Source organism: Macrosteles quadrilineatus, unplaced genomic scaffold, assembly GCF_028750875.1.
Source record: "Macrosteles quadrilineatus isolate MER2022 unplaced genomic scaffold, UCM_ALF_1.0 Scaffold_2__2_contigs__length_208266976, whole genome shotgun sequence".
NCBI classification, from domain to species: domain Eukaryota; kingdom Metazoa; phylum Arthropoda; class Insecta; order Hemiptera; family Cicadellidae; genus Macrosteles; species Macrosteles quadrilineatus.
In genome coordinates, this window is record NW_026542595.1 from 44,052,181 (window position 1) to 44,078,149 (window position 25,969).

Sequence of the window (25,969 nt, forward strand, 5' to 3'; positions counted from 1 at the left end):
CCCGACCCGAACCGACCTACCATTACCAATCAAATCGAAATGAAACAAAAACAAAAGTGCTGTTGTGTAATTAAAGACATCTACTTTGTTTTTGTAGGAGTATTTGAAGGTTTGTTTAACTACACTTTAACTTATAATATTTAATTTATGATTCCAAAAAAATATAGTTAACTGTCTTAAGTGCAACTTTCTTTCACTAGGCCTACATAGTAAAGTGCAGGTAGATAATATAGGTTATCTGTATGTTTTGATTAACCCTCAAAGTGTCCATAGTTTAGGCCTTAATGTCCACCTTTTTTTGGCGCATTTGCAAGGTTTTATTAAAACGGATCTGAGAAGCTTAAAACAATGTTAATTCTAATGTTCTATATACCATTTTGTTTGGAAAATCATGGGCTTCAATATTATATATAAAACATAAGGAACATTAAAAAAAAAAAAAAAATTTTAGGTAAAAAAAATATAATTTCGAAAATTTTCAAAAAAAAAATAAGTTCGCGCTCAATGAAATTGTATAAATTATAGGCCTATAAATATTTGAAAATAGCCACTTTGTTCTAAATTTTATGAGGATTACAAATATATAATAATACAGTCCAACCTCAGTATAACGAATCTGAAGGGACCGAACTGAATATTCGTTATATCAAGGGTTTCGTTAAAACGAGGTTCGTTATATAGAGGTTATGTTTGCAGGAATTTCGCTAAGTCGAGGTTCAGAACTAGCGTCGGTCAATATAGGTCGGGATTAGACGTCATTAAAACACAATTAAAGTAGCATAGGCTACAATACTTTACAGTACAGTGTTTACATTGTACAGTAGAACCTAAATTATCCGGCATAATAAAGGGGAGGGATCTTGAATATTGCGCAATCATGACAATGGCATTGACCTTGGTACAGGTTAAAAAACTGTAAGTTTAAAATCACAGCTTGTTCTAACCCTCCTAAAACCTAGCCAAACACTGTATTGCGTAGTCATAAACCATGTAAAGAACAAAACAAAACAGTAGTAGAAAGTTTTGTAAGCTACTGCTCGTGATAGTCCGGTAGGCTACTTAGTACAGTACTGATTTATCACAACAGAGGAATGTCAATAATAATCATTAACTATAGCATTGGTGTTGCTAGTTGAAACAAATCGTATTGAAAACAATACAGTAAATTATTAGATAAGGCATTATAAAAGTGTATAATCATAGCCAACTTAAAGATAATAAAAACACTCGAAAAGGGAATGTTAAAATAACGATGTTGCTATTCTTTCTCTTTGGTTTTGTTTTTATATTCTTTCTTAGGTTTCTCTTCATCCAAAAACTGTACAATTCACCATAGTTACTTATCGCCCAATCACAGCTTACTAAACATTACGTCGTCATCAGTCCTCAGAGAATGAAATCAGTTCTCAGTTGCAACATAGCGCGCGCAGCGAAATTAGACAGAGATGTGTAAAACCACGTAAAACGGAGCAGACAAATGTTAGCGCAAGCGATGACGTCACCTTTCCATTTCATTTGATAAAGAAACAGATTTTTCAAAACAATAAAGGGGTGGGGGATTTGTTATATCGAGGGAAAGTCGTAGACAATTCGTTATGCAGAGGTTAAATTCGCAATGTAGAGGTTCTGACAATGATAAATTCGCTATATTGAGGTGTGTTATTTTAGCCGAAATCACGAAAAATTCGTTAAATCAAGGTCGTTGTTATGGTTTGTTCGTTATGTAGAGGTAAAATATACATTGTGTCTTATGGAGAGTTCTAGGGGATTTAAAAAAATTCGTTATATCAAGGAATTCGTTGTATCGAGGTTCGTTATATCAAGGTTAGACTGTATAAGGAAGTAGATTTGCAAATAAATAAGTTATGGGCAAAAAACTGATTTCAGTACATAGCGTTTAGCTAAGAATGCATAGCCTAACCATAGCTAGGAATCTGGCTGATAATTTACATCAATATCACTACCTACTTCTTCAGGATCATCAACCAGCACTTCAAAACCACTTAAATCTTCTTATAATGCACCACGTATATCACTACTTTTGATTTTTAACACTAAAACAATGATAAACGTAATAAAACACATCAGTCATCGGTCCGGGGGAACCTAGCTGTTTACAAATACACGCACGTCAGCTGTCTGCTACAATATTTTCGGAACTAAAATGAATAGCGCTTAGAGACAGACCTCTGGAGAAAGCTTAGAATATTACGGAAAGAACGATACCTAACTCGATCCAGTTCAATCCGATTCAGTCAGTCATAGAGCCTTCGCCGTAAACGATGTCTGCGTGTCGAAAAATCGACAAGTAACACTACACAAAGTGTGCTGCTTGTCGAATTTTCGTCAAGTAACACTGGGAGGGTTAATAATTAATTATTAGTCTTGTCTTATCTTATCCAAGAATATGTAGGGTAGGCCTACTACAGTCTGTAGGTGGGATTTGTACACTTCTAGTCGGATTAATTGTAACCCCTCTAGTATTAAATACATAGGCAGCTCTAGGCTCCAAAATGGGGGGGGGGCTAACTCGGACTGCCGGGGGGGGGGGGGGGTCTGGGGGTATGGAATACCCCTCAGTGAGAAGGGGGGCTGGGGTAGTGATGGGGCAAACGACTGATTTCAACCATCTGATGTTTCATCCGATAGTGGCGATAGTCTTCAGATGGATGATTCATCCGATGGTTTTTAGTGTAGTGGGGTGGGGGGCGTCCGTGCTGCTTCCGGAGACAGATAAACTATCCAACTAGAGAATGAATGGATAAACCATCAGTTTGCGCGCTTGATCAGATAGATAGTTTTGGTATTGTGGCATTTGGCGTTCCTATCCTGCGCCATGTTTCGGAGAATTTACCCTTTCATGAATAAATAGATAAATATATGTTTTGTATGATTAAAGAACTAACATGTACTGTTAGAAAATTACTCTTCTATGTTAACTTAACTTATTTTTTTTTTTTCATTCGTTGAAATTATCTATTCTAACTTATATATAGGCCTAATTCAGTTTTAAAAATCTTTGTACAACTAAATCTGGAGTTTTACTGGACCGATTTTATTAATTAATGGGCCTGTCAAATATATATACACTGTTTTGTTCTAAGTATTCTTATATTAATTTTTAATTTTAATGCACTCTAATAATATGTAACTGATTTCACCACAATCTCCATTTAAATACCATTTCAAATAGTTAAATGTTTTCCTCATAGAGTGCATCAGTATCTTCAAACCCCAATGGTTTCAAGACTAGCTCTCTGATTGGTCACTGATATGTATCACATGACCAACTCCTTCCTTCAGTAGAGTAGTGGCACACTCTTGGGCAAGTCCTGTTGCTATGAGGACTTAACATGCCTTTTCTCCTACATTTTCAAATACCATAAACCTCTATACCAACATAAATATTTAGCGCTGGCTTATAACTTATTATAAAGACAATTGAAGTGTTTTTTAACATCATATAGTGAGAAAAAGTGAACTTATCAACATTATAGCATTTCAGGATTCATCAAAGGGGGCCCCCAGTCTACGCATCAGTTTAATAACAAAAGGTTAGTGTATCCAATTCAAAATTACTATAATACAGTCCACATTGCTTTCTAATTAATATAAATTCCCCACATTTTTGGTACTTCGAGCCGGACGGATAAACTCAGTGCGTTGGAAATATTTAAAGAATTGTTAAGATTTAATTTCATTGTGAAATACATTTTTTATTTTATCACAAACACATTTTTATAATTTGTGAACATTTATTAAATAAGCCAGTGTTGTTTTATTGATTTTTTTAAATCATAGGACATTGTACTATATATTTTCAAAATGAAACATATTTAAGTTTGATGATTTTTCATATTTCATTTCCAAACATGCACAAAAGTGAAAGTCTAGTTTCATGTCCAATTTTAAATATTCATGATTATATCTCAGCCATTTCATGAGCCTTATCTCTAGCAGACATACCCCCCTTCCCCTCTCAGTATTCTGTTTGCATTCCAGGATATTCATTGTGTAGCCAGAAATAAATATCCTTCCTTTCCTTGTTCTGATTATCTACAAATGTTATTGATTCTCATCTATCACGAAGACAGCTGATTGCTTTGTACAGTAATATTGTCGATAGATCATTATTGTATTAAATGATACTTCTGGAACTTCTGGAAAGAAAATTAAAATGTAAATAATTTAGTGTGATTTTATATTGCAAATACTTTGCAAAATAAGTTATTGAAATTTCTAGTGAAGAAATAACTTTAATTTATAAATTCCAAGGTGGAGTTTATACAGACCTTTTGAGTTTTATTGTGTGTTTGACTATTCTATTCCAAAATGAGATTTTTATCTTTTGTCAAGCAAAGTCAACTTATTGAACAAAGACTTAGTAGTATTGACAAGCAAGTTACAACATTAAGTACTGTTCAAGCCCTTGAATCTTTAAATGATCAACAAATAAATAGGATAAAGTTACTTTCAACTGCAGCTTCTCAAAAACATGCAGAATTTGAAAAAATTGTTAATAAGTTGTTCTCTACAACTCCCCTACCTGAAGACATCGTAGATGAAAAGGTAACCGAACTTCAAGATAAAATATCTGACCTGTACATAAATATTAGTAGCTTATGTAGCACATTAATACCTACACCTGCAGTATCTGAGCAATTGAATCAGTCCACCGCTAGTTCAACAGCACAAGCTGTGGCTGTACCTCCGACAATAAAATTGCCTTCATTGGATTTAGGTAAATTCTCTGGTCAACCAGACCAGTTGATGCCATTTCATAGCATATTTGAAAATGCAGTTCATACTAATGAGTCACTCAGTAACATAGAAAAATTTACATATTTGCTATCCTGTCTCTCAGATGAGCCATTGGGTTTGGTGAAATCTTTGTCTCTTAACGCTGCGAACTATGCTATAGCATGGCAATCTCTGATAGATAGATACCACAATACAAGGCTGCTAATCACTCTTCATACTAACAATATCTTAGATTTGCCTCAACTTACTAGGCCTACTGTCAAACAATTGCGGAAATTTCTCTCAGTTTACAATGAAAACTACCAGGCCTTAAAAACTCTTGGTCATGATATTGCTAATGAAAGTTTGCTTTTGACAACGCATATTTTGCGTAAATTTGATTCTGCTCTCCGCACTAAGTTTGAGCACTCACGTAATGACTCAAAAAAGGTCCCTACTATCAATGAATTAATTCATTTCTTGGAAAATAAATGTACACAAGAGGAGGCTGCGGAGTTAGCTTTTGTTTCGAACAAAACATTTTCACCAAATGAAAATAAGAGCAACCACCCAATCAAATCTAATTTTGCAAATAAGGCTAAAACTAATAGGGCTAATGTTGTATTGTTGTCGTCTAATGACAAAGATCGAATGCTTAAATGTATTTATTGCTCCGCTACTACTCACATAGTATTCAAATGTCCTAAATTTGGGGGCATTAATACTAAAGACAGGTTTGACTTCATTAAGAGTAAGGACTTATGTGTAAACTGTTTTGGTATGCACAAACCTAAAATGTGTAAATCTAAACAGACTTGTCTTACTTGCTCAAAAGGACATCATACTCTCCTGCATTTTGACCAGGCTCAAACAACATTGAATGAAGCAAACGCTGATCCCTGTACAAGTAATGTTAAGTCCCCTGATCATGTCAATCAATCGAATACTCTTATGGGTTTGGCTCGTACTCAGAATAATACTGTATTGCTTGCAACCGCTTTAGTGAAAGTTTCTACTCACAAAGGAAACGGTCTCGTTTTACGTGCTGTTTTAGATAGCGCCTCACAAACCACACTTATTTCAGAAAGTTGTGCAAATATATTAAATGTAAAACGCTCTGCTGTTGGTGTCCCTGATATCAAAGGAATTTCTGTGGCTAACATAAAGCCTAAAGGTTTCACACATCTGAATATCTCCTCCCTCAGTGGGTCAAATTTGGCCTCTTCTCATCCTGTTCTTATTCTTGATCAGATTACAAGTAACCTGCCTCGAGTTCAACTCTCACCCTTCATCAAAGCTCAACTGAAAAAATACATGCTAGCCGATCCAACCTTTGACTTGCCAGGTCCCATTGATTTATTGATAGGGGCGGATCTATTCCCTCAAACTTTACTTGAGCCGCCTGTAAGTATGGGAGAAAATTTACCCTTCATTATGAGAACAATTTTTGGCTTTGTTGTGCTTGGTGCCGCACCTATTGCTCCCTCCAATCAACCGCTTCAATTTAGTGGAATATCCACTCTTCTCTCAACTAACGACTTAGATCTTCATGCTACTCTTCAACGATTCTGGTCAATTGAAGAACCGCCTCAAACTTTGAAAATTTCGCCAACTGATGCAGAGTGTGAAAAACATTTCCTAAACTCACACTCACGTGACAATACCGGTAGATATATCTGTCGTTTACCGTTTAAGGAATCTCCTCAGAAATTGGGTCTTTCAGCACCTGTAGCTAAACGTATGTTTAACTCACTTGAAAATAAATTTGCTGCTCAACCAGACTTCAAGGTGAAATATGTTGAATTCATGCAAGATTATGAGGCTTCTGGTCATATGGAAATTTGTGAATCAATTCCGCCCTCAGACGAACCTCACTTCTTCCTACCTCATCATGGTGTTTTTAAAGGAGACAAGCTAAGAGTGGTTTTTAACAGTTCGGTCCCAACTTCTACTGGAATCTCGCTTAACAGCTTACAACACCAAGGCCCAAAACTGCATAACGATCCCACTGATATAATTTTTCGCTTTCGACAACATAAATATGTCTTCACATGTGACATAAAACAAATGTTTAGGCAGATATTAATTCATGAAGATGATAGAAAATTTCAATTGATTTACTGGAGAAAAGAGCCCTCTCATCCGATCAAAGTGTATCAGTTAACCACGGTTACATACGGCATGAGTTCAAGTCCATATTTAGCCAATCGTGTTATCCAACAGCTAATGGCCGATGAAGGTGATAACCATCCGCTAGCAGCCAAAGCTCTGCAAGATCAAATCTATGTTGATGACGCTTTGTTAGGTTGTGACACTTTAAATGAAGCCCTTGACTTACAGCAAGATGTTATCGATTTACTACTCAAAGGAGGATTTCAGCTACGAAAATGGTCTTCTAATAATGAAAAACTTCTTGAAAATGTTCCGCTGGATCATCGTGAAACTCCCCTCATGCTTCGAAGCACTGATCAACCTTGTCACAGTGTCCTTGGCTTAAAATGGATACCACAAACAGACAAATTTTCTTATGCTATACCCAAACCCTTAGGAGTACATACAATGAGAGCACTTCTTTCTTTTATTGCTCAGATTTATGACCCCATGGGTCTAATTTCTCCACTGGTTTTTTGGGCAAAGGCATTAATGCAGCACATTTGGTGTTTAGGGTTAGAATGGGATACTCAGCTTCCTGAGACACTTTCTGAGAAATGGTCTCAATTTATCAGTGAGCTCTCAGAAATTGACAATCTAAAAATACCTCGCTACCTTCCCATGGTAAACGCCAGTAATATACAATTACACGGCTTTTCAGACGCTAGTGAATCAGGCTATGCTTCATGTGTCTTTTTAAGGTTAGAAGATTCTGATCACAATGTTTCAACTCATTTGTTGATTGCAAAATCAAAGGTAGCTCCGCTTAAACGCACTACAATACCTAGGCTTGAACTATGCGGCGCTCATTTACTTGCCAAGTTGCTTCACTATTGCATCAATAAGTTTGATAAACAGTACCATATTACAGCTATCAATGCGTGGTCAGATTCTATGATTGCTCTGTCATGGATCCACACCCCATCTTACAAGCTAAAACTATTTGTAGCAAATAGAGTAGCTCAGATACAAGAGCTTACTCCTTCATGCATATGGAGACACGTTTCCTCAGCAGAGAACCCTGCTGATTGCGCCTCTCGTGGCCTAACACCATCCGCTTTAATGAATCATGAGCTCTGGTGGTCAGGACCTAAGTGGCTTAAATGGGACTCAATTACATGGCCACAAACTAAACTTTCCCCAGATCCTGAAGAATCTCTTAATGAACTGAAATCAGAGACATTCAACCTCATAACATCAACCGATGACTCTAAACTACATTTTTTAAGTAAATATTCCTCATGGTCTAAACTTGTAAACGTTATGGCTTATGTTCTTCGTTTTATTAAATGTCTAAAGCTAAAGGCAAAAATAACCACTCATTTAACCAAACAGGAATTTGAAAGTGCAACAAATCGCATATGTTGGTGTGTGCAAAAGGAATGCTTTGCAAATGAGATCAAATCGCTTCAAGCTAAGAAAACATGTTCTACTCAAATACAACGGCTTGCACCTTTCTTAGATGAAGAAGGAATCATACGAGTTGGTGGAAGACTGAAAAATTCACCACTTAAGTACAGTGCAAAACATCCCATTTTGCTTCCCAAGAACCATTTTGTAGTCCACCTGCTGATTGATTTCTTTCATAAAATATATCTACATGCAGGACCACAACTCCTTCAAGCAATGTTAATGCAAAACTACTGGATATTGTCTCAGAGAAGTGTTATACGCTCCAGAATATTTAAATGTATTCGATGTTTCAAAGCTAAGCCTAAAATGACAGCACCTTTAATGGGCGACTTACCTGCTGGACGTGTTACGGCTACTCGTTGTTTCAATGTTTCCGCTATGGATTATGCTGGACCTTTTACAGTAAAGGTTCACATCTTACGTCGACTGCAGCCAATTAAAGTCTATCTCTGTTTATTTATATGCTTTGCCACAAAGGCTGTACATTTGGAGATGGTCACAGATCTTTCAGCAGATGCATTCATTGCTTCCTTAACTAGGTTTACTGCCAGACGAGGCACTATATCAGATTTATATTCAGATTGTGCCACCAATTTCATTGGAACAGCCTCAACGCTTAAAAAATGCTTCCAAGACCTAATGATAAAACCTGAAACACAACGGTTTGCCCAGAACAACAAAATAACTTTCCATTTCATACCACCTCGAGCTCCACACCAAGGAGGCTTGTGGGAGCGGACAATAAAAAGTGCCAAATACCACTTGAAGAGAGTCATAGGTACACAAATTCTAACCTATGAAGAGTTTCTAACACTGATTGCTCGTGTTGAGTCAATGTTAAATTCAAGGCCTATTACACCACTCTCTGCAGACCCATCTGACCTTGAAGCATTAACTCCAGGACACTTCCTGACAGGAGGACCTCTGACGTCTCTAATAGAACCTCATCTCACGGATATCTCTGTAAATCGCCTGAAACGGTGGAAACTTGTGCACGCATTTGCTCAACACATATGGAACAGATGGCATAGAGAGTATCTGCAGACCCTCCAAGAACGATCTAAGTGGACTACTCCAGAAGAAAACCTCAAGATCGGAGACTTAGTAATCATTCATGAAGACAATACTCCACCTCTTGCTTGGATGCTTGGTCGAATCATCTCAGCCTCTCCTGGTCAAGATGGCACTGTAAGAGTCGTTCAAATCAAGACATCTACAAAAACCTTAACACGACCTGTAGTTAAGGTTTCCCGCCTTCCTATAAACTAACCTAACATAACTCTGGCTACCAACCCCCTTCCTTATTTTTATTCCTCATATTTCAATCATGCATGGTTCTTGTTTTTCTGTTGAACCGGATCGGTTCAGGGGGGCCGGTATGTCAAATATATATACTGTTTTGTTCTAAGTATTCTTATATTAATTTTTAATTTTAATGCACTCTAATAATATGTAACTGATTTCACCACAATCTCCATTTAAATACCATTTCAAATAGTTAAATGTTTTCCTCATAGAGTGCATCAGTATCTTCAAACCCCAATGGTTTCAAGACTAGCTCTCTGATTGGTCACTGATATGTATCACATGACCAACTCCTTCCTTCAGTAGAGTAGTGGCACACTCTTGGGCAAGTCCTGTTGCTATGAGGACTTAACATGCCTTTTCTCCTACATTTTCAAATACCATAAACCTCTATACCAACATAAATATTTAGCGCTGGCTTATAACTTATTATAAAGACAATTGAAGTGTTTTTTAACATCATATAGTGAGAAAAAGTGAACTTATCAACATTATAGCATTTCAGGATTCATCAAAGGGGGCCCCCAGTCTACGCATCAGTTTAATAACAAAAGGTTAGTGTATCCAATTCAAAATTACTATAATACAGTCCACATTGCTTTCTAATTAATATAAATTCCCCACAGGGCCTTTGGAAAGCTTAAGTTGTGTAGATTTGCAAATAATTATGAAAGTTTGTTTTTGTTATGATTTGTATGGGGAAAAATTAAAAAAAATGTTTTCTATAAGAAATACATTGAAAACGGTGTTTTTCACACTTTTCATTTGGGTGCGACTTTTAGCTGCCTTTTTTGAGTATTTCCAAGAAGTGCACGGTATCAATATGTTGGAAATTGTATTCTCTTTCAGAATATCACCTTCCACTTTGGTTGATTTCCTCACCGTTTCAAAGTTATTTGCAAAAAAGCTAAGCAACCTCCGAATTTATAGTAATGAGAAAATATTGAGTTTGGGATATTTTTTTTTAAACTTTGTACAACTAAATTAAGACTTCTACTGGACCGATTTTGTTAATTAATGGGTCATTGGAAAGCCTAACTCATGTAGATAGCCTATGCAAATAATTATAAAATTGTAATTTTATTAAATTTTTATGGTGAAAAAGTAAAAATAACAATAGGCCTAATACATTAAAAACTGCTTTTTTCAAGTTTCTGTTTTTAGATTCTATTTGTAGCCAGCTTTTGGCTGCCTTTATTACGAGGGTTGTTTTTTAAGTAAGGGCCGGTTGCGTGTATAGTCCCGTAGTTCGCGCGGATGCCGCAACAAGCCACCGCGCCACTTGCCGGCATCCTTCCCGTTCACACTGATGCCAGTTGCAGCTCTGTAGCTGATGTCTACGCATCGCTGTGCTACTTTATAATGTTTACGATTATTGAATCGCCCGCCGCGTGTGAGATACGGTCAGTGGATACGTTTTTTGACCGCTAGAAGCCTATCGGCTGCAGAAATTCATCGTCAGTTAACAGAAGTTTATGGCTTGAATGCAATGAGTGAAGGTAAAGTGCGACAATGGGTTAGAGAGTTTAATAATGGCCGTCAAAACGTCCATGACGAAGAACGCTCAGGCCGGCCCTCTGTGATCACTGATGATTTGGTGGCTGCAGTCGAAACAAAGGTTCGTGAGGACAGAAGATTCACAATTTCCACTCTTTCTTTGCAATTTCCACAAGTTTCAAGATCAGTTTAGTACAAAATTGTGTCTGAAAAGCTAAACTTTAAGAAATTGTGTTCTCGGTGGGTACCCAGACTCCTCACAGAGGACCACAAAGTGAAGAGATTTGTCACTTCATTGAACTTTTTGACTCGTTACGACGAAGAAGGGATGACATGTTGAGTCAAATTGTCACTGGAGATGAAACGTGGGTATCTCATATCACTCCCGAAAGCAAGCGACAATCAATGGAATGGCGACACACAACCTCACCCGTCAATGTCAAAGCCAAACAGACTCTGTCAAAGCGCAAGATTATGGCAACTGTGTTCTGGGACCGGCGCGGTGTTTTGCTAGTGGACTTTATGCCACGAGGAACGACGATCAACTCAGATGCCTACTGTGCAACTCTAAAGAAGCTCCGCAGAGCAATTCAAAACAAACGGCGCGGCATGCTGACAAAAGGAGTTTTGCTCCTGCACGATAACGCTAGGCCTCACAACTCTCAAAAGACTCGGGATTTGATTGATTCTTTTGGCTGGGAAGTTTTGGACCATGCACCATACAGCCCCGACCTTGCTTCTAGCGATTTTCACCTTTTCCGGTACCTGAAACACCATCTTGGCGGGCAGCGCTTCAATGACGACGATAAAGTGAAAGCGGCCGTGAACTCTTGGCTGTCGGAGCAGGCGGCCGAATTCTTTGAAGAGGGAATTAAAAACTTAGCCTAGTTGTATGTTGTGACAAGTGCTTAAATAAACAAGGCAACTATATAGAAAAATAGGTAAAAGTATGTAGAATCAGAAAATAAAAATTATTTTACAAAATTATTTGTATCTTTTGTTAAAAATAAAAACGGCCCTTACTTAAAATACCCCCGCCGCAGCAAACCTGCCGACTAAGCGAATTTCCATTTGTCTGAATTGATTTTCAGTTAAATATATTTTAATAACATTAGGTTTAACGAGTACCTAGGTTTGCTGCTACAAGGAAACTAATAAAGTATGTTTTTGAGTAAAATATTGATAGCTTAGTACAAAATAAATAAATTTGCCAAGTTTGATCAAAATATATCCATAAACAAGCAAACTACAACATTTGACAGTATTCTCCATAAGAATAACATGGGAATTTTAAATTTACAATTTTTTTAATTTTCTCCGTTACTAATAATCGAACAAAAATACTTTTATATACTAAATTATTTGTTTTTTTAAGCTCTTTAAAAAGGTCTAAAGAGAAATCGGGAAATTTTGTGTTTTGGGGGTCAAAAGTGAGAAAAACCAATTTTTACCCCACAAAACCCCCCGTAAAGCCCCGTTCCCATGGTCCGATCGTGCTGGTTCGCGAACTCATTCAAGTTTATCCCGCTTTACACCTTTAAACCAAATTTCATCAAAATCGGACAAAAATTACTCAAGTTATCGCGTTCACGGACGTATATATATATATATATATATATAAGTCTATATATATATATATATATACATATATAAAAATTTGAACGAATGGTGTTTTTGGCCTCTGGGGACATCAAAATGAAAAAGTAAATCGGTCCCGGGTCTAGGTCTTACCGTGCCACCTACGGTAATAGCTACTTCCCTATAGGGAAATTCGCTAAAACAACCCTCGTAAGTATGAACAAGAAATGCATAGTAGTTATTTGTAGTAAATTTTATTCTTTTTCAGAATATCACATCCATTTTGGTCGATTTTTCCTCCATTTCAAAGTTTAATTATATAGTGGTGAGAAAATACTGAATTAGATATATTTTTGTTAAACTTTGTACAACTAAATCTAGACTTCTACCAGTTCTACCGGACCGATTTTGTTACTTAATGGGTCGTTGGAAAGTCTAATTTGTGTAGATTTGCAAATAATTATGAAATTTAGATTTTATTAGATATTTGAGGTGAAAAAATAAAAATAAACAATACCTAATACATTTAAAACTCATTTTTTCCCAAGTTTATATTTGTAGCCAACTTTAGGCTGCCTTTATTGAGTATTTTCAAGAAATACATAATAGTAATTTGTAGGAAATTTTATTCTCTTTCAGAATATGACCTACAACTTTGGTCGATTTCCTCACCGTTTCAAAGTTATTTGCAAAAACGTTAAGCAACCTCCCAATTTATAGTGGTGAGAAAATACTGAATTAAAGATGTTGTTGTTAAACTTTGTACAATTAAATCTACAGTTCTACTGAACCGATTTTATTAATTAAAAGGTCATTGGAAAGCCTAATTTGTGTAGATTTGCAAATAATTACAAAAGTTTTTTTAAGATTTACTAGGTGAAACCCGTCAAAGTCGACAGTTACTGTTGAGGTTGCAAGCAAGATCGTTTAACTATAAATCGATCATAAATAACTCCAATTTTGAACAATTTGTGTTGTTCGTGATTTAGCTGTGTGCTTTAGGTACGTCTGATCTTAATAATCAATAAATGAAATGGAAGCTGTTATTTCACTGAAGGTTCTTAGGTCAAAACAAATAGAATAACGTAATTAGAATTAAGTAAATATATCTAAAACTAAATTCCATATCCAAGAAATAATCAAATTTATATTTTCTGATTGAGCGATACAGTATCTTGAACTTTTAACTGATTAAAACTATCAATATCTCAAGTGAAAGCCTTTGAGGTATTTTAAGACCCAAGACATATAAAATAACTTAATAAAAATAGAGTTACGTATCATTGATTGCAGATAAGTACTACGATTGTAATTATTGCTGATTCAAATCAAACTTTGAGGTTATAAACTAAACCTCTGACGTTGCTTTGGGCCTCCAATTACAATTCAAACCGTTTTGAAAAGCGGTAGTGGGGCAAAGAGCAACACAGTCTGAGCATAGACTAGAGAAGCAAATATACTTTCCCCCATCACCATTTTAACAATTTTAACAATTTTAACAATTTTAATTAGCATTTTTAATTACCTATCAAACGGTACCAAGTTCAAAAAGATCGAATAAGTAATAGCTGAAATATTACGATTTTTAGTTGTAAAATGGGGTAAACGTGACTAGCTTCTGCCGTATTCTACCCCATTTTACAACTAAATATCGTAATATTTAAGCTATTTCTTATTCGATCTTTTTGAACTTGGTATAATTTGATAGGGAATCAAAACTGCTAAATAAAAGTGTTCTTGAAATTTTTTCATAACATTAGCCGTTTTTGAGTAATTTAAGTTAAAAAAATTCAAATGGCCGCCATTTTGAAATTTTAAATTGAATCAAGATGAATTTTTTTTCTAACATTGCTCTTTTCTACCTTAACCTACATACCAAGTTTTATAAAGATCGGTTGAAAACGTCAAAAATAAAAATGTTTGTCCCCAGATGCCAAAAACACCATCAGTTGAAATTCATATAGGCTATATATACAGGGTGAGTTTTAATTGTTTCCCCACCACATTTTTTTACATTTTGTTCAAATATCAATCCCAGACCACATCCAAACATTGTTGGGTAGTAAGTACTTCATTTTGAAAAGGAGGTCATTTCCGGCCGCCATCTTGGATCTGCCATATTGGATGCAAAATTGTTTTTCAAATGTACATTTTTTTCAAATATCAATCCCAGACCACATCCAAACATTGTTGGGTAGTAAGTACTTCATTTTGAAAAGGTGTTCATTTCCGGCCGCCATCTTGGATCCGCCATATTGGATGTAAATTTTTTTTCAAATGTAAAGCTTGGGTTGTGACCCATTATTTCAAACTATAGTGGAATAGAATACAGAATAGGACCGGAACCAGTTCGAGTCGGGTGGGGCGGGGCATGTGGCATCCAATCAGCTTATAGAAAACTGTCCACTGTTGCCAAGTTGTGCCACGCACTCAGTCAGTCTCTGCCCGATAGCCGACCTGTGCGTTTTTAGTATACCCTCCTGTTTTGTCAAGAATTCGTCTATGAACTGTGTTTCGCCCAATGAATACGGACAACAGTACGCGACGTGGACGACCACGAGTACACGTGAAACGTTTGCGATATCGTAACGTCGGACGTGGTGTTCTTTTACGTAATGCAAATATCTTGATAGGCCTATATAAAAATGTCATTGTCCCTTAAACATTTTATTTAAGTTTCATACGTCAATATTTTCTTTTTTAAATATTTTTATGTAACAATTTCCAGTGCAATGTAATAATATTTTCTAATAAAAATAGTTATGTCATTTTCGCAATAAATTGGCAGTTATGTTATCTATTTCCCTTTTTACCTGGTATGTTTTTCGAGGATTTCTAGAGTACCTACATTAGAAGTTTTTTTTTTGTTATAGAAGAGTGAATATATCGTATGATTATTTTAATGAATGCAACACATAAATGTATGTAAACGTTAGTTCAATTTTCTTAAATTCAATACAAAACTAACGGACTTTTTTGTCAAATCACAATATTACAGAAACGTCACTATTGATCTACCTGTTCTCCGTAAGTTTAAGTTTAGTCGAGTGGCATTTCCATGTCATTTCCATGTTAATTTGTTTTATGTATCAAACTATAAGCAGGGCAACAATTTACAAGATTTTTAAAACTGCTATAAAAGTTTTTGGACCATTATGTATTAATTTGCTCTTATTGTTACGGTGATTTGTTTAAAAATTGGGGTTTGACAAACGTTTGACTATAGGCAACATATTTCCAGAGCCTTGTAAAGGTGACCCTATATAAAATGTATTATCAATTTATATTTATTAATTCTTTGTTAATATATTTTTCAAAAACTAAATCTAGTAGTGGTTTAAGTCATTAATTGTGCAAATAATCTATCCATAATCATTTAAGGGATGAATGTATCTTCCATGTGATATAAACATGACAACACTAACCGATACCGCCAAAAAATTAATAATTTCTAGTGTTAAACTACCCTACAAGTGGGAAGACAGAGTCAGAGGGATGCCCGCGCCCGCTCCCCGGCTCTAGGTGAAAGTCAGCTCACCAGCCAAGAACGAAGTGGCAACGTCGCATCCCCTACCTCCTCAGAGGCCAGTCCTATTCTGTATTCTATTCCACTATAGATTTTTACCCTGATTGCAATGCCACAAACCGTTTTTAAAAATCTTGATCCATTCCAAAGTTATGAGGGGTTTTTAAAACTTTATTTTTAGCCCATTTTAACATACACTACCAGTCATTGTCGACCTATTTTCACTTGGTTATGATTGATGTATTTTTTGTTGGCCGCCATATTGGATCCGCCATTTTGAAATGTGATAAATTATTTTAAATATGAAGGGGGTGTTGTGAGCCATAATTTCAAATTCATTTTTTAAGCTGAACTCAATGCCGCAATCCATTTTTTGTTATCAAGTTATGAAATATTGCATTTTTTTTGTAAAAAATTTCAATATTTCAAAATCAAAATATGAAAATGAAAAACGGATCATGGAATTGAGTTCAGCTTAAAAAAGTCGTTCGAAATGATGGGTCACAACACCCCCTTCATATTTAAAATAATTTATCACATTTCAAAATGGCGGATCCAAGATGGTGGCTGAAAAAAATACACCTGCCATAACCAAGTGAAAATAGGTCGACAATGACTGGTAGTGTATACTCATCTTTATCTAGCACTATTTTGAGATTATGGTCTTGGTATGTAAATGCACAATTTTAAAATGGACTACAAATAAAGTTTTAAAAACCCCTCATAACTTTGGAATGGATCAAGATTTTTAAAAACTGTTTGTGGCATTGCAATCAGGGTAAAAATCTAGTTCGAAATAATGGGTTACAACCCCACCTTTACATTTGAAAAAAAATATTTGGTATCCAATATGGCGGATCCAAGATGGCGGCTGGAAATGACCACCTTGTTTAAATGAAGTACTTACCACCCAACAATGTTTGAAAGTGGTCTGGGATTGATGTTTGAAAAAATGTAGAAAAAAGTTGGGGGGAGACAATTAAAACTCACCCTGTATATTTATATAGGCTATATATATACAGGGTGTTTTTTTTTTTTAAACTTGCATCTTTATTAATGTAAAAACCGCAATAGATAGAAATATGCAGTTTGCGGGAATCATCTATTGACGTAGGGGGCCCAATTGTTTTGAATTCAACGTTACATTTACATTCCCCCCCTTTCCTCCCTTGCCACAAACTTAATTTTTTTTAATAGCAAGGTACCCCTTGTGACATATCAAATGAAAGAGCATGAAAAAAGAAAATGTTTGATGAAAAAAAAAATTGAAAATCGGTTCATAAATTTTTGAGATATTTTGCCCCCCTCTCCCCGGAACTTAATTTTGTTCAATAGCAAGGTACCCCTTGTGACATATCAAATGAAAGAGCATGAAAAAAGAAAATGTTTGGTGAAATTTATTTTTCATTTGATATGTCACAAGGGGGGGTACCGTGCTATTAAAAAAAAGTTATGGGTAGGGGAAAAGGGGGGGGGGGGTTATCTCCCAAATTCATGAGCCGATTTTAAATTTTTTTTCACCAAACATTTTCTTTTTTCATGCTCTTTCATTTGATATGTCACAAGGGGTACCTTGCTATTAAAAAAAAATTAAGTTCCGATGGGTGGAGGGGGGGGGGGAATATCTCACAAATTTATTAACCGATTTTCAATTTCTTTTCATCAAACATTTTCTTTTTTTCATGCTCTTTCATTTGATATGTCAAGGGGTACCTTGCTATTTAAAAAAATTAAGTTGGTGGCAGGGGGGGAAAGGGGGGAATGTGAATGTAACGTTGAATTCAAAAAAATTGTGCTCCCTACGTCAACAGATGATTCCCGCCGGGACCGCGTCTCGTTGTCCCTCCGTCTAGTTGTACCTACGTCTACTTGTACCTCGAGGCCTAGGGACAACTAGTCGTAGGTACAACTAGACGTAGGTACAAGTAGACGGTGGCTCACCCGACTAGGTGTACCTGCAGATTTTTAGGAGGTATAACTAGACGTAGGTACAAGTAGACGTAGGTACAACTAGACGTGTATCCCACCGACAAGTAGTATCACCTAGCTTGTACGGATGCGACCAGTTGTCCCTACGACTAGTAGTCCCTACGACTAGTAGTCCCTACGACTAGTGGTCCCTCCGTCTAGTAGTCCCTACGTCTAGTTGTACCTAAGCGTATTTTGTGTCCTTATAGTCTAGTTGTATCTATCCTTCAATTCGTTACCCTGTTTAATTGATTACTGCACGAGTACTTTTTAATAATACCCTTAATTAAATCAGGAACTGCAGTGTTCCGAGTCGACTGAGTATGATTGGCAAATATTTTTCACCTCAATACGATGTTTTAGTAGTTTTACAGACAATTGGAGGCTGAAAGCTACGCATTGCTGTCCAGGGTCGAAATGGCAGCTATAGTTGTGATTAAAATTTTCCAGCCCTAGTACCGAAAATCGCTTATTTAATTAAAACATTTATATATATATCATTAAATATACAAGCAGTATATCCCTAATGAATTGCAATAGACCGCTGCCCAGCAATTATGTATTACTATTTTTGCTGATCCCTTTAAATATTTGTTCACATAACCTTAAAGTATTTGCATTGATTTGTGTGCATTTCTTATAGTTTACAATGGATTTCCCAATGAACAATGAACAATGAAGTGTACAATGAAGTTGAGGTCCAGCGGTTGAAAACTCGACAAAAACTATGCAATGTACTACACATACTTCTCCATTTAACATACACTGTAATGTTTCTCAATGAGCTGCAGACAAGCCAAATTTTCCTGGCTTTTGTAGCAAGTTGTTTATAATAAATTGTCATAAGATTGTATGACTTTTAAGGAAATCAAATAAATCCCTTAAACTGGTGACAAGTTGAAGGGGAGATACAACTAGCCGCAGGTACAACTAGACGTAGGTACAAGTAGGCGTAGGTACAACTAGTCGTAGGTACAAGTAGTCGTAGGTACAAGTAGTCGTAGGTACAAGTAGTCGTAGGTACAAGTAGTCGTAGGTACAAGTAGACGCAGACGTATGAGGTACAAGTAGACGGTGGCGTTCCCGACTAGTTGTACCTGTAGATTTTTAAGAGGTACAACTAGACGTAGAGACAACTAGACGTAGGTACAACTAGACGTCCGCACCATCGTCAAGTTGTCCCTACAGCTTTGGACGGGGTACAACTAGACGCCTGTCACCAAAATGCAGCAGGTACAACTAGACGCAGGTACAAGTAGACATCGCCCCTTCCCGCCAACTGCATAGTTCTATCTATTGCGGTTTTTACATAAATAAAGATGCAAGTTAAAAAAAAAAAAAAAAAACGCCCTGTATATATATAGCCTATGTAAATATATATATATGAATTTGAACTGATGGTGTTTTTGGCCTCTGGGGACCTCAAAACAAAAAAGTAAATCAGTCCCGAGTCTAGGTCTTACCATGAGACCTATGGACCTAGGGAATAGCTTATTCCCTATATGGGAAATCAACTAAAAATAATAAAAATATACGTCTAATTACACTAGTAATAATATATTTACACTTATACTATTGACGCACAAGACGGTAACTACATATGAAAGATGGTACCGGTAGCCTAAGTTGTGATCGATTTTTGTTTGGGAGTATGTCTACATTATTATAATTTCATTGTTTCAGAATCATAATATCATGACAGAGAAGGAGGCCAAGCCTGGAGATGGGATTAAGTCTTTGAAAACAAGTTCAGTCTTTAGGGTTGTTAACTTTGAATTGTACGCTACACCAGTAAGTATCAATGATCCAATAAAAGTTACTAGTTCATTGCATATTTTTGTTTTATGGATCATAAGGGCTGCATAGTTAACTTAGTGTGATAAAAGTTGTTGTATCATTAGAGTAGACTAGTGACAGCGTGTGTGCAATGTTCTATGAAATACACTTACATATAAACGAAAGCCTACCATCAATTACGTTTGTCAAAGAATACAAAAAAGTTAAGTTTAAATTTGCTACACAAACACACATACAATATATATTTATTCAAACTGGTTTCCAAGGCTGCTATTTGATTTAACTTAGGCCTAATAAAAATGTCTGCAAATGGGTCTGCCCTGAAAATAACACAATAATGATATTCTAAAGAATATCTAAGGTTAGGAGAAATAGAAAGCCAAAATCGGACAAAAATTACTCAAGTTATCACGTTTATGGGTACATATATATATATATACATTATATAAAAAAATTATATATATACAATTTTGAACGAATGGTGTTTTTGGCCTCTGGGGACATCAAAATGAAAAAGTAAATTTCCAGTGGCGATTACGTGGAAAATCATCATATTAGGTTGGCAACACTGCCGCTCATGCGCTGTAAGTTCCCGCTCAGTCTAGTGCGTTCTTCTGTGCCTGTGTTCTGCAGTTAGTTGTCGTTACTCGTTATTTAGTGAGGGTGTCCTCCACAATGTCAAAGAGGAAAGCTTCACAAAGTTAATTAATAACAGATTTGTTTAGAAAGGGTCACTCTTTCCATCGCAATAATTTTACCTACAGTCAGGGCATGGCACGAAAAAAATATTGGGGGGATACACTTTGAATTTCCCAAGTATTTTACGTGGATTTCTCAACTATATTACACGGATTTCCCAACTATATTACACGGATTTCCCAACTATATTAATATCGAGTGAATCATATGACGATGTCCATTGCAAATTTTGTAATTTTGTTCATTGACTAATATATGTCTTATTTGGACTCAAAGCCCCAAAGCGCCCATTCTATAGCATTGGAATGACGTCATGGCACCCTCAGCGCTGTTCGGTTGATCTGCCATAAGACTAGCCTACATGTATTGGGATTGGAACGGTCTGGCCGCCGTCCACGCCATCCTTACCAAGCAAGCAACGATCAAAAATAAGCTATTACTGAATTGAATTATCTAATTATTTGATATGTGTAAAGAAAAAAGAAAACTTTGCCTTCTAAATTTATATATTTAAATATGTATTTAAATATGTGTTTTACTCTCCTTGTTATCACCTCAATAACTCACTGACGATTTAATCTTTACAAATTTTGGTTGCCCCTGGGTTGGAAGAACTGTGAATAATATAAACAACAGAGCGTTTGGCAGTGGAGGCTTGATGTTAAAAATAATATTTAAGTGGGCTCTGTAGAATAAAATTATCCCCAGAAGTCCTTATGGGACGTCCCTGGCACTGTTTGAAGTTCTTCCAAACTGAAATAAATCTTAAAGTACACTGAATTTACTCTGCTCACTACCACACTAAATCTAGTGTTGCACTTCAAAGGTGAATCTTTTGTAGTGGCCTTTTATTTACTGCATATTACCAAACTTCTATTGAATGACTGTTAATGCTAAAAGAAATACCCAGGATATTGAGAACTATGAAAATATATAACAATTCAATTTATTTTGCAGTATAAAAACATTTACACTATATTATTCCATCATTTAATGTCTAATTTACGACTGTCTGAAATTTACCAACAATATTAAATAATAAATGAAAACCGGCTTCGAGTGCAACAATCAATTATAAGTTTTAATCAAAAAATGATGAATGAACCCATTGAAAGGGAAGTATGTGGCACGATTACACACTGATCCCGAATATGCCAAATTGGGTGTGATATTTAATTTAATATTTGAGATGACCAGTACCAGCAAAATCCTTCGTTGGCCAACGATTTAAAAAACGAAGGTCGAGTCTCGTAGTCCAACCTGATTAAACAGTGTTCTGTATAATCACAATAATATGTGCTAGAAGATTGCTTATTATTTTATGACTAAACGGTACTTTGGCGGTTCATCTATTAACAAACACACACACTACCCCAATTATAGACATACCAAGAACAAAACAACCTGCGCAGAAACGAAAAGATCACATGGTTCGCGCCGGTAGGTGTGGCGTACCATTCAAACCTGCAACGGCCCAGGGTTCTTTTGTTTCCGGTATTACTATAACACCTCCGTATCTAGCCGAACCAGCTGCCTACCTCCACTTTCAATATTATATGATTTTCCCCAAATAAAATAATGGCTGTTGCACTCTTAATTAATCTCTGATTAAAGATCGCAGCAAAAATTAAACAAATGACTCTGTTAATGAATTTGTTTTAATAGAATAATTTACAAGTTACTATTGGATCATTGACAATTTTGCCTCTGAACTGTTTAAATGTACATTGTTTCAATATCATATGTTTTACTTTTTATATTAAGCTGTGTTCATGTTTATGTTTGTGTGATCAAAATAAAAGTGTGAATTCCTTTCTTTAATATAATTTGTTTCTCATTAATTTAAAAGTTTATTCTTATAAGTAATCAAGAGAAAGAATGCCTTGGACAAGTACGTATCAATAGTTACATCAAATATAAATACAAAATCCTGTACAATTTAATTGGTTCGATATAATAAGACAATCACAGTTTAATATGCAATACAGATTGATATACCAGGAATGGATATTAAAGATACTAATGAGGACTTGAACCTGAAAACATGTACTAATATAAAAAGATGTAACAAACTATATCAGGAAAATTCTACACCATGTGCGACTCAGTGAAAACTACGAATATAACAATAAATAACACTAATTACTTACAAATTTCGGACGTCCTACAAAGACACAAACACTGAGGTGTGGGAGGGGAATACGGAATTAGCTGAGCTTTTCCCCAAAAAACGCGATTGAACGATTTGGTCAACGAAACGTGAATTTTCAATAGCGGTCTGTGTTTGCCGGTAAAGTTACGTTACAACACTTTCTTTTTTTCAAAACTGATTTTATTTGCACCACGCGCGGCATATATATCCCTGCGGGATATAGGCTTAACGATTGATGAAAATAATAACTGTCCGGACAAACACCGCGGATTGAATTTAATTTGCACGATCGATTTTCGATAGCTCAACTAATACACGTAGGACGGGAAGGAAACGACAACGACTGAGAGACGAAGAACTATCCATAGCTGGCCAATTTTACCCCCACTCCTCGTAGTGCATTGTGGGTGCTTTGCCTATTGTTCCGATCAGCTTACTATCTGTTTGTGTTTACTCATATTAATTTGTTGTAAAAACACAACAAATCGGTACATATGTTTATATTGTACTACAGTAGAACCTCTTTAATCCGAACGTCCACTAATCTGAACGCCTCATTGCTGTACTCTATACACAGTACAGTAGTTCTATATTGTATGTATACTGTATTTATTGATATAAGCACCGTAGTTATTTCAATTGTAATGTATAGTAGGCCTACTGTTTATTCCTTATGTCTACTACTGTATTAAATAAACACTGTATTTTACTTAAAAAAGCATTTTCACTTTTCCCTAACTTTGTTATGTAAAAACAACAATATGTTCTGTAATCCGAATTATTCAATAATCCGAACTACCCCCGGTCCCAATTAGTTCGGATTAAAGAGGTTCTACTGTACTTATATTAGTTCTATTTTTAGTACTAATTTTAGTAGTATTATTTTGTATACAAAACATATTGGTTTAAGTACTCGTTAAAGTAATTTTAATTTAATTTAACCTAAGAATATTTAAATGTAGTTGATTTATGTATTGTTGGGAGGGCGGCGTAAGAGAGTCCTTTTGGGCTAGCCGCCACAACTGACAATAGGAACTAGTAATTGAGTTTATTTTAGGATAACATAGCTGATGAGCTGCTTTCATTTGCAGAACCGAGTGGTGATGGGGCTCGGGTTGTTGGCTCTAGCTGGATGTGTTAGTTACATAGGCTACATGAGGCACAAGTACGCGGGTATGGGCTACTACCCAGCCATCGACAATGAGGGCAAAGAGGTTTACAAGCTCAAACAATCTAAATGGGATTAGCTTGTAAACTAATCAACCTGTATAGTGTTATCTGTAAATATGTATAGCAAATAAAAACAATTTGGTTTAAATACTGACACACACTTCCTCCTCATTTACCTAAAACTTAAATAAATATGTTTTCCCACTATACAAATAAGAAATTGCATTTTTTCAACATCTTCATGTTAAGAGAATAAATAATGAACTAAAGGCATCATTAACCCCATTGAATTGACATATTAGTATTTTTATTACTTAACTAGCTGCTGGACCCTGTGCTTTGAAACAGGGAGGACACTGAAGCGAAAAATTTGTTCTTTAAATCTGGTGTATGAAATAGATACATCCACCTTTGGTTTCAGAAACAAAATTCAATTACACATCTTAATCTAAACAAATATTTTTCTTAAAGCTAGGCTAACTTTGGTACAAATTATATGAGGTGCTGATGCATGTATGAATATTTTAAACTACTGCACATGTTGCTCAAAATCGAGCAATTGCAAAGTATTACCAGGAGTTACTTGAAAACGAATAACAGTAATAATTTCTGATGAGTTTAATCAACTCAAAGATTATGTAACTAATGGAAACTAGTGGCTTATAGGGACATAAGTCCCTAAAAAGCTCAAATGTAAAACCGCTTGTTGTAATATTTAAACAATCTCAGAATCAAATTATCTGTGTCAGGATAGGTATCCCTCTGTACACCATATTTTTTATGTAAAAAACAGTTTGTTGTTCATCTTTGTTTGCTTTTGTTTATGTTATTTTCAATAAATAGTTAAAATTACTCCAGTGGTTTAACTCTGCTTAAGGCAGCAAACATGTTTGTGAATAAATATTGTCATTTTTTATGTTAGCCTCCGGATTACGTTGAATATATAAATTGGTTTAAATACCTGCTTTCTAGTAATCCAATAGTCGACTATTGGATTACTAGAAGCAGATATTTAAACCAATTGAATAAATATTGGTTTACTAAGGTAGCTTTGGTCTTTTAGTTAATGATGATAAAAAGGCTTCCCTAATTGAAATACGGAATTTGTATTCGTCAAATATGAAAAGGCAAATAAAGGTGTGTTGAGATAAGCTTAGTTCTTGGTCAAACCCGCTAAATTAGCACCCTGACCCAGTTATTATTTCTATGTTTATGCTCCTTTTGTAAAGGTTTAATAAAATTAGTGTAAAGTAAAGGCATCCCATTAACTAAACTTAACGCCAGTTTTCTTTCTGATCAACATAAAAAAACTACTATTAGCCTAGTGTATACTATTAGATTATGTGATGGTATTCCTCCTATAAGGCGTGATTGACTTTACATATTCTATAAAAAAGGGCCTAATCAATGGCTGATCCCTAGCTATTTTGTGACTGGTTAGGGTTCCATTACCCAGTTATCAAAACCGATTACCAAATTGCTTTTTATCAGAATCTTCGACATGCATATTTTTGGTTTGTTTTAAGAAACGGAAACTACTTCTACTACTAAATGTATGGATGCTCCTATTACCACCAAGACAGGAAATGCTAGGCTAATTTCAACCTGTTTTGCTTAGAACAACAGACACTACCTATTTAAAATCTCCAAACAAAACAATATTGTTTTTCCACCCGTTTGGAACTTGTCATAGTGGGCTATTACTTTATGAACAAATATATTGCCTGTATGAATCTATTTCATCTTTATTCCCAAGTTGTGTTCTAAGAGTGGCCATTGAGGTTATTCCACTTAATACAAAATATTGATTAAACAATACAACAAATCTCAAAATAAAATTTTTAGTAAATATACACAAAATTTTTAGAATAAATCTTTAAAATATGTTTTGATATCAAAACCAAAACAAAGCAGAAGTTTTCCATTTAATCTTGAATAGTTTATGTTTGGTTAGTGTAAATGTGAATATTTCA

General features: G+C 35.5%; 1 protein-coding gene across 1 annotated transcript; it reads left to right on the top strand.

The window, feature by feature from the left end:
• On the top strand, positions 1 to 24,152 carry LOC128987190 (small integral membrane protein 8-like). Its single transcript, XM_054407932.1, has 3 exons — positions 1 to 109; positions 19,862 to 19,969; positions 23,918 to 24,152. Exons 2-3 carry the CDS (start codon positions 19,874 to 19,876, stop codon positions 24,071 to 24,073), a joined length of 252 nt encoding a protein of 83 aa, XP_054263907.1. The 5' UTR covers positions 1 to 109; positions 19,862 to 19,873; the 3' UTR covers positions 24,074 to 24,152.
• The last annotated feature ends 1,817 nt before the right edge of the window (positions 24,153 to 25,969 follow it).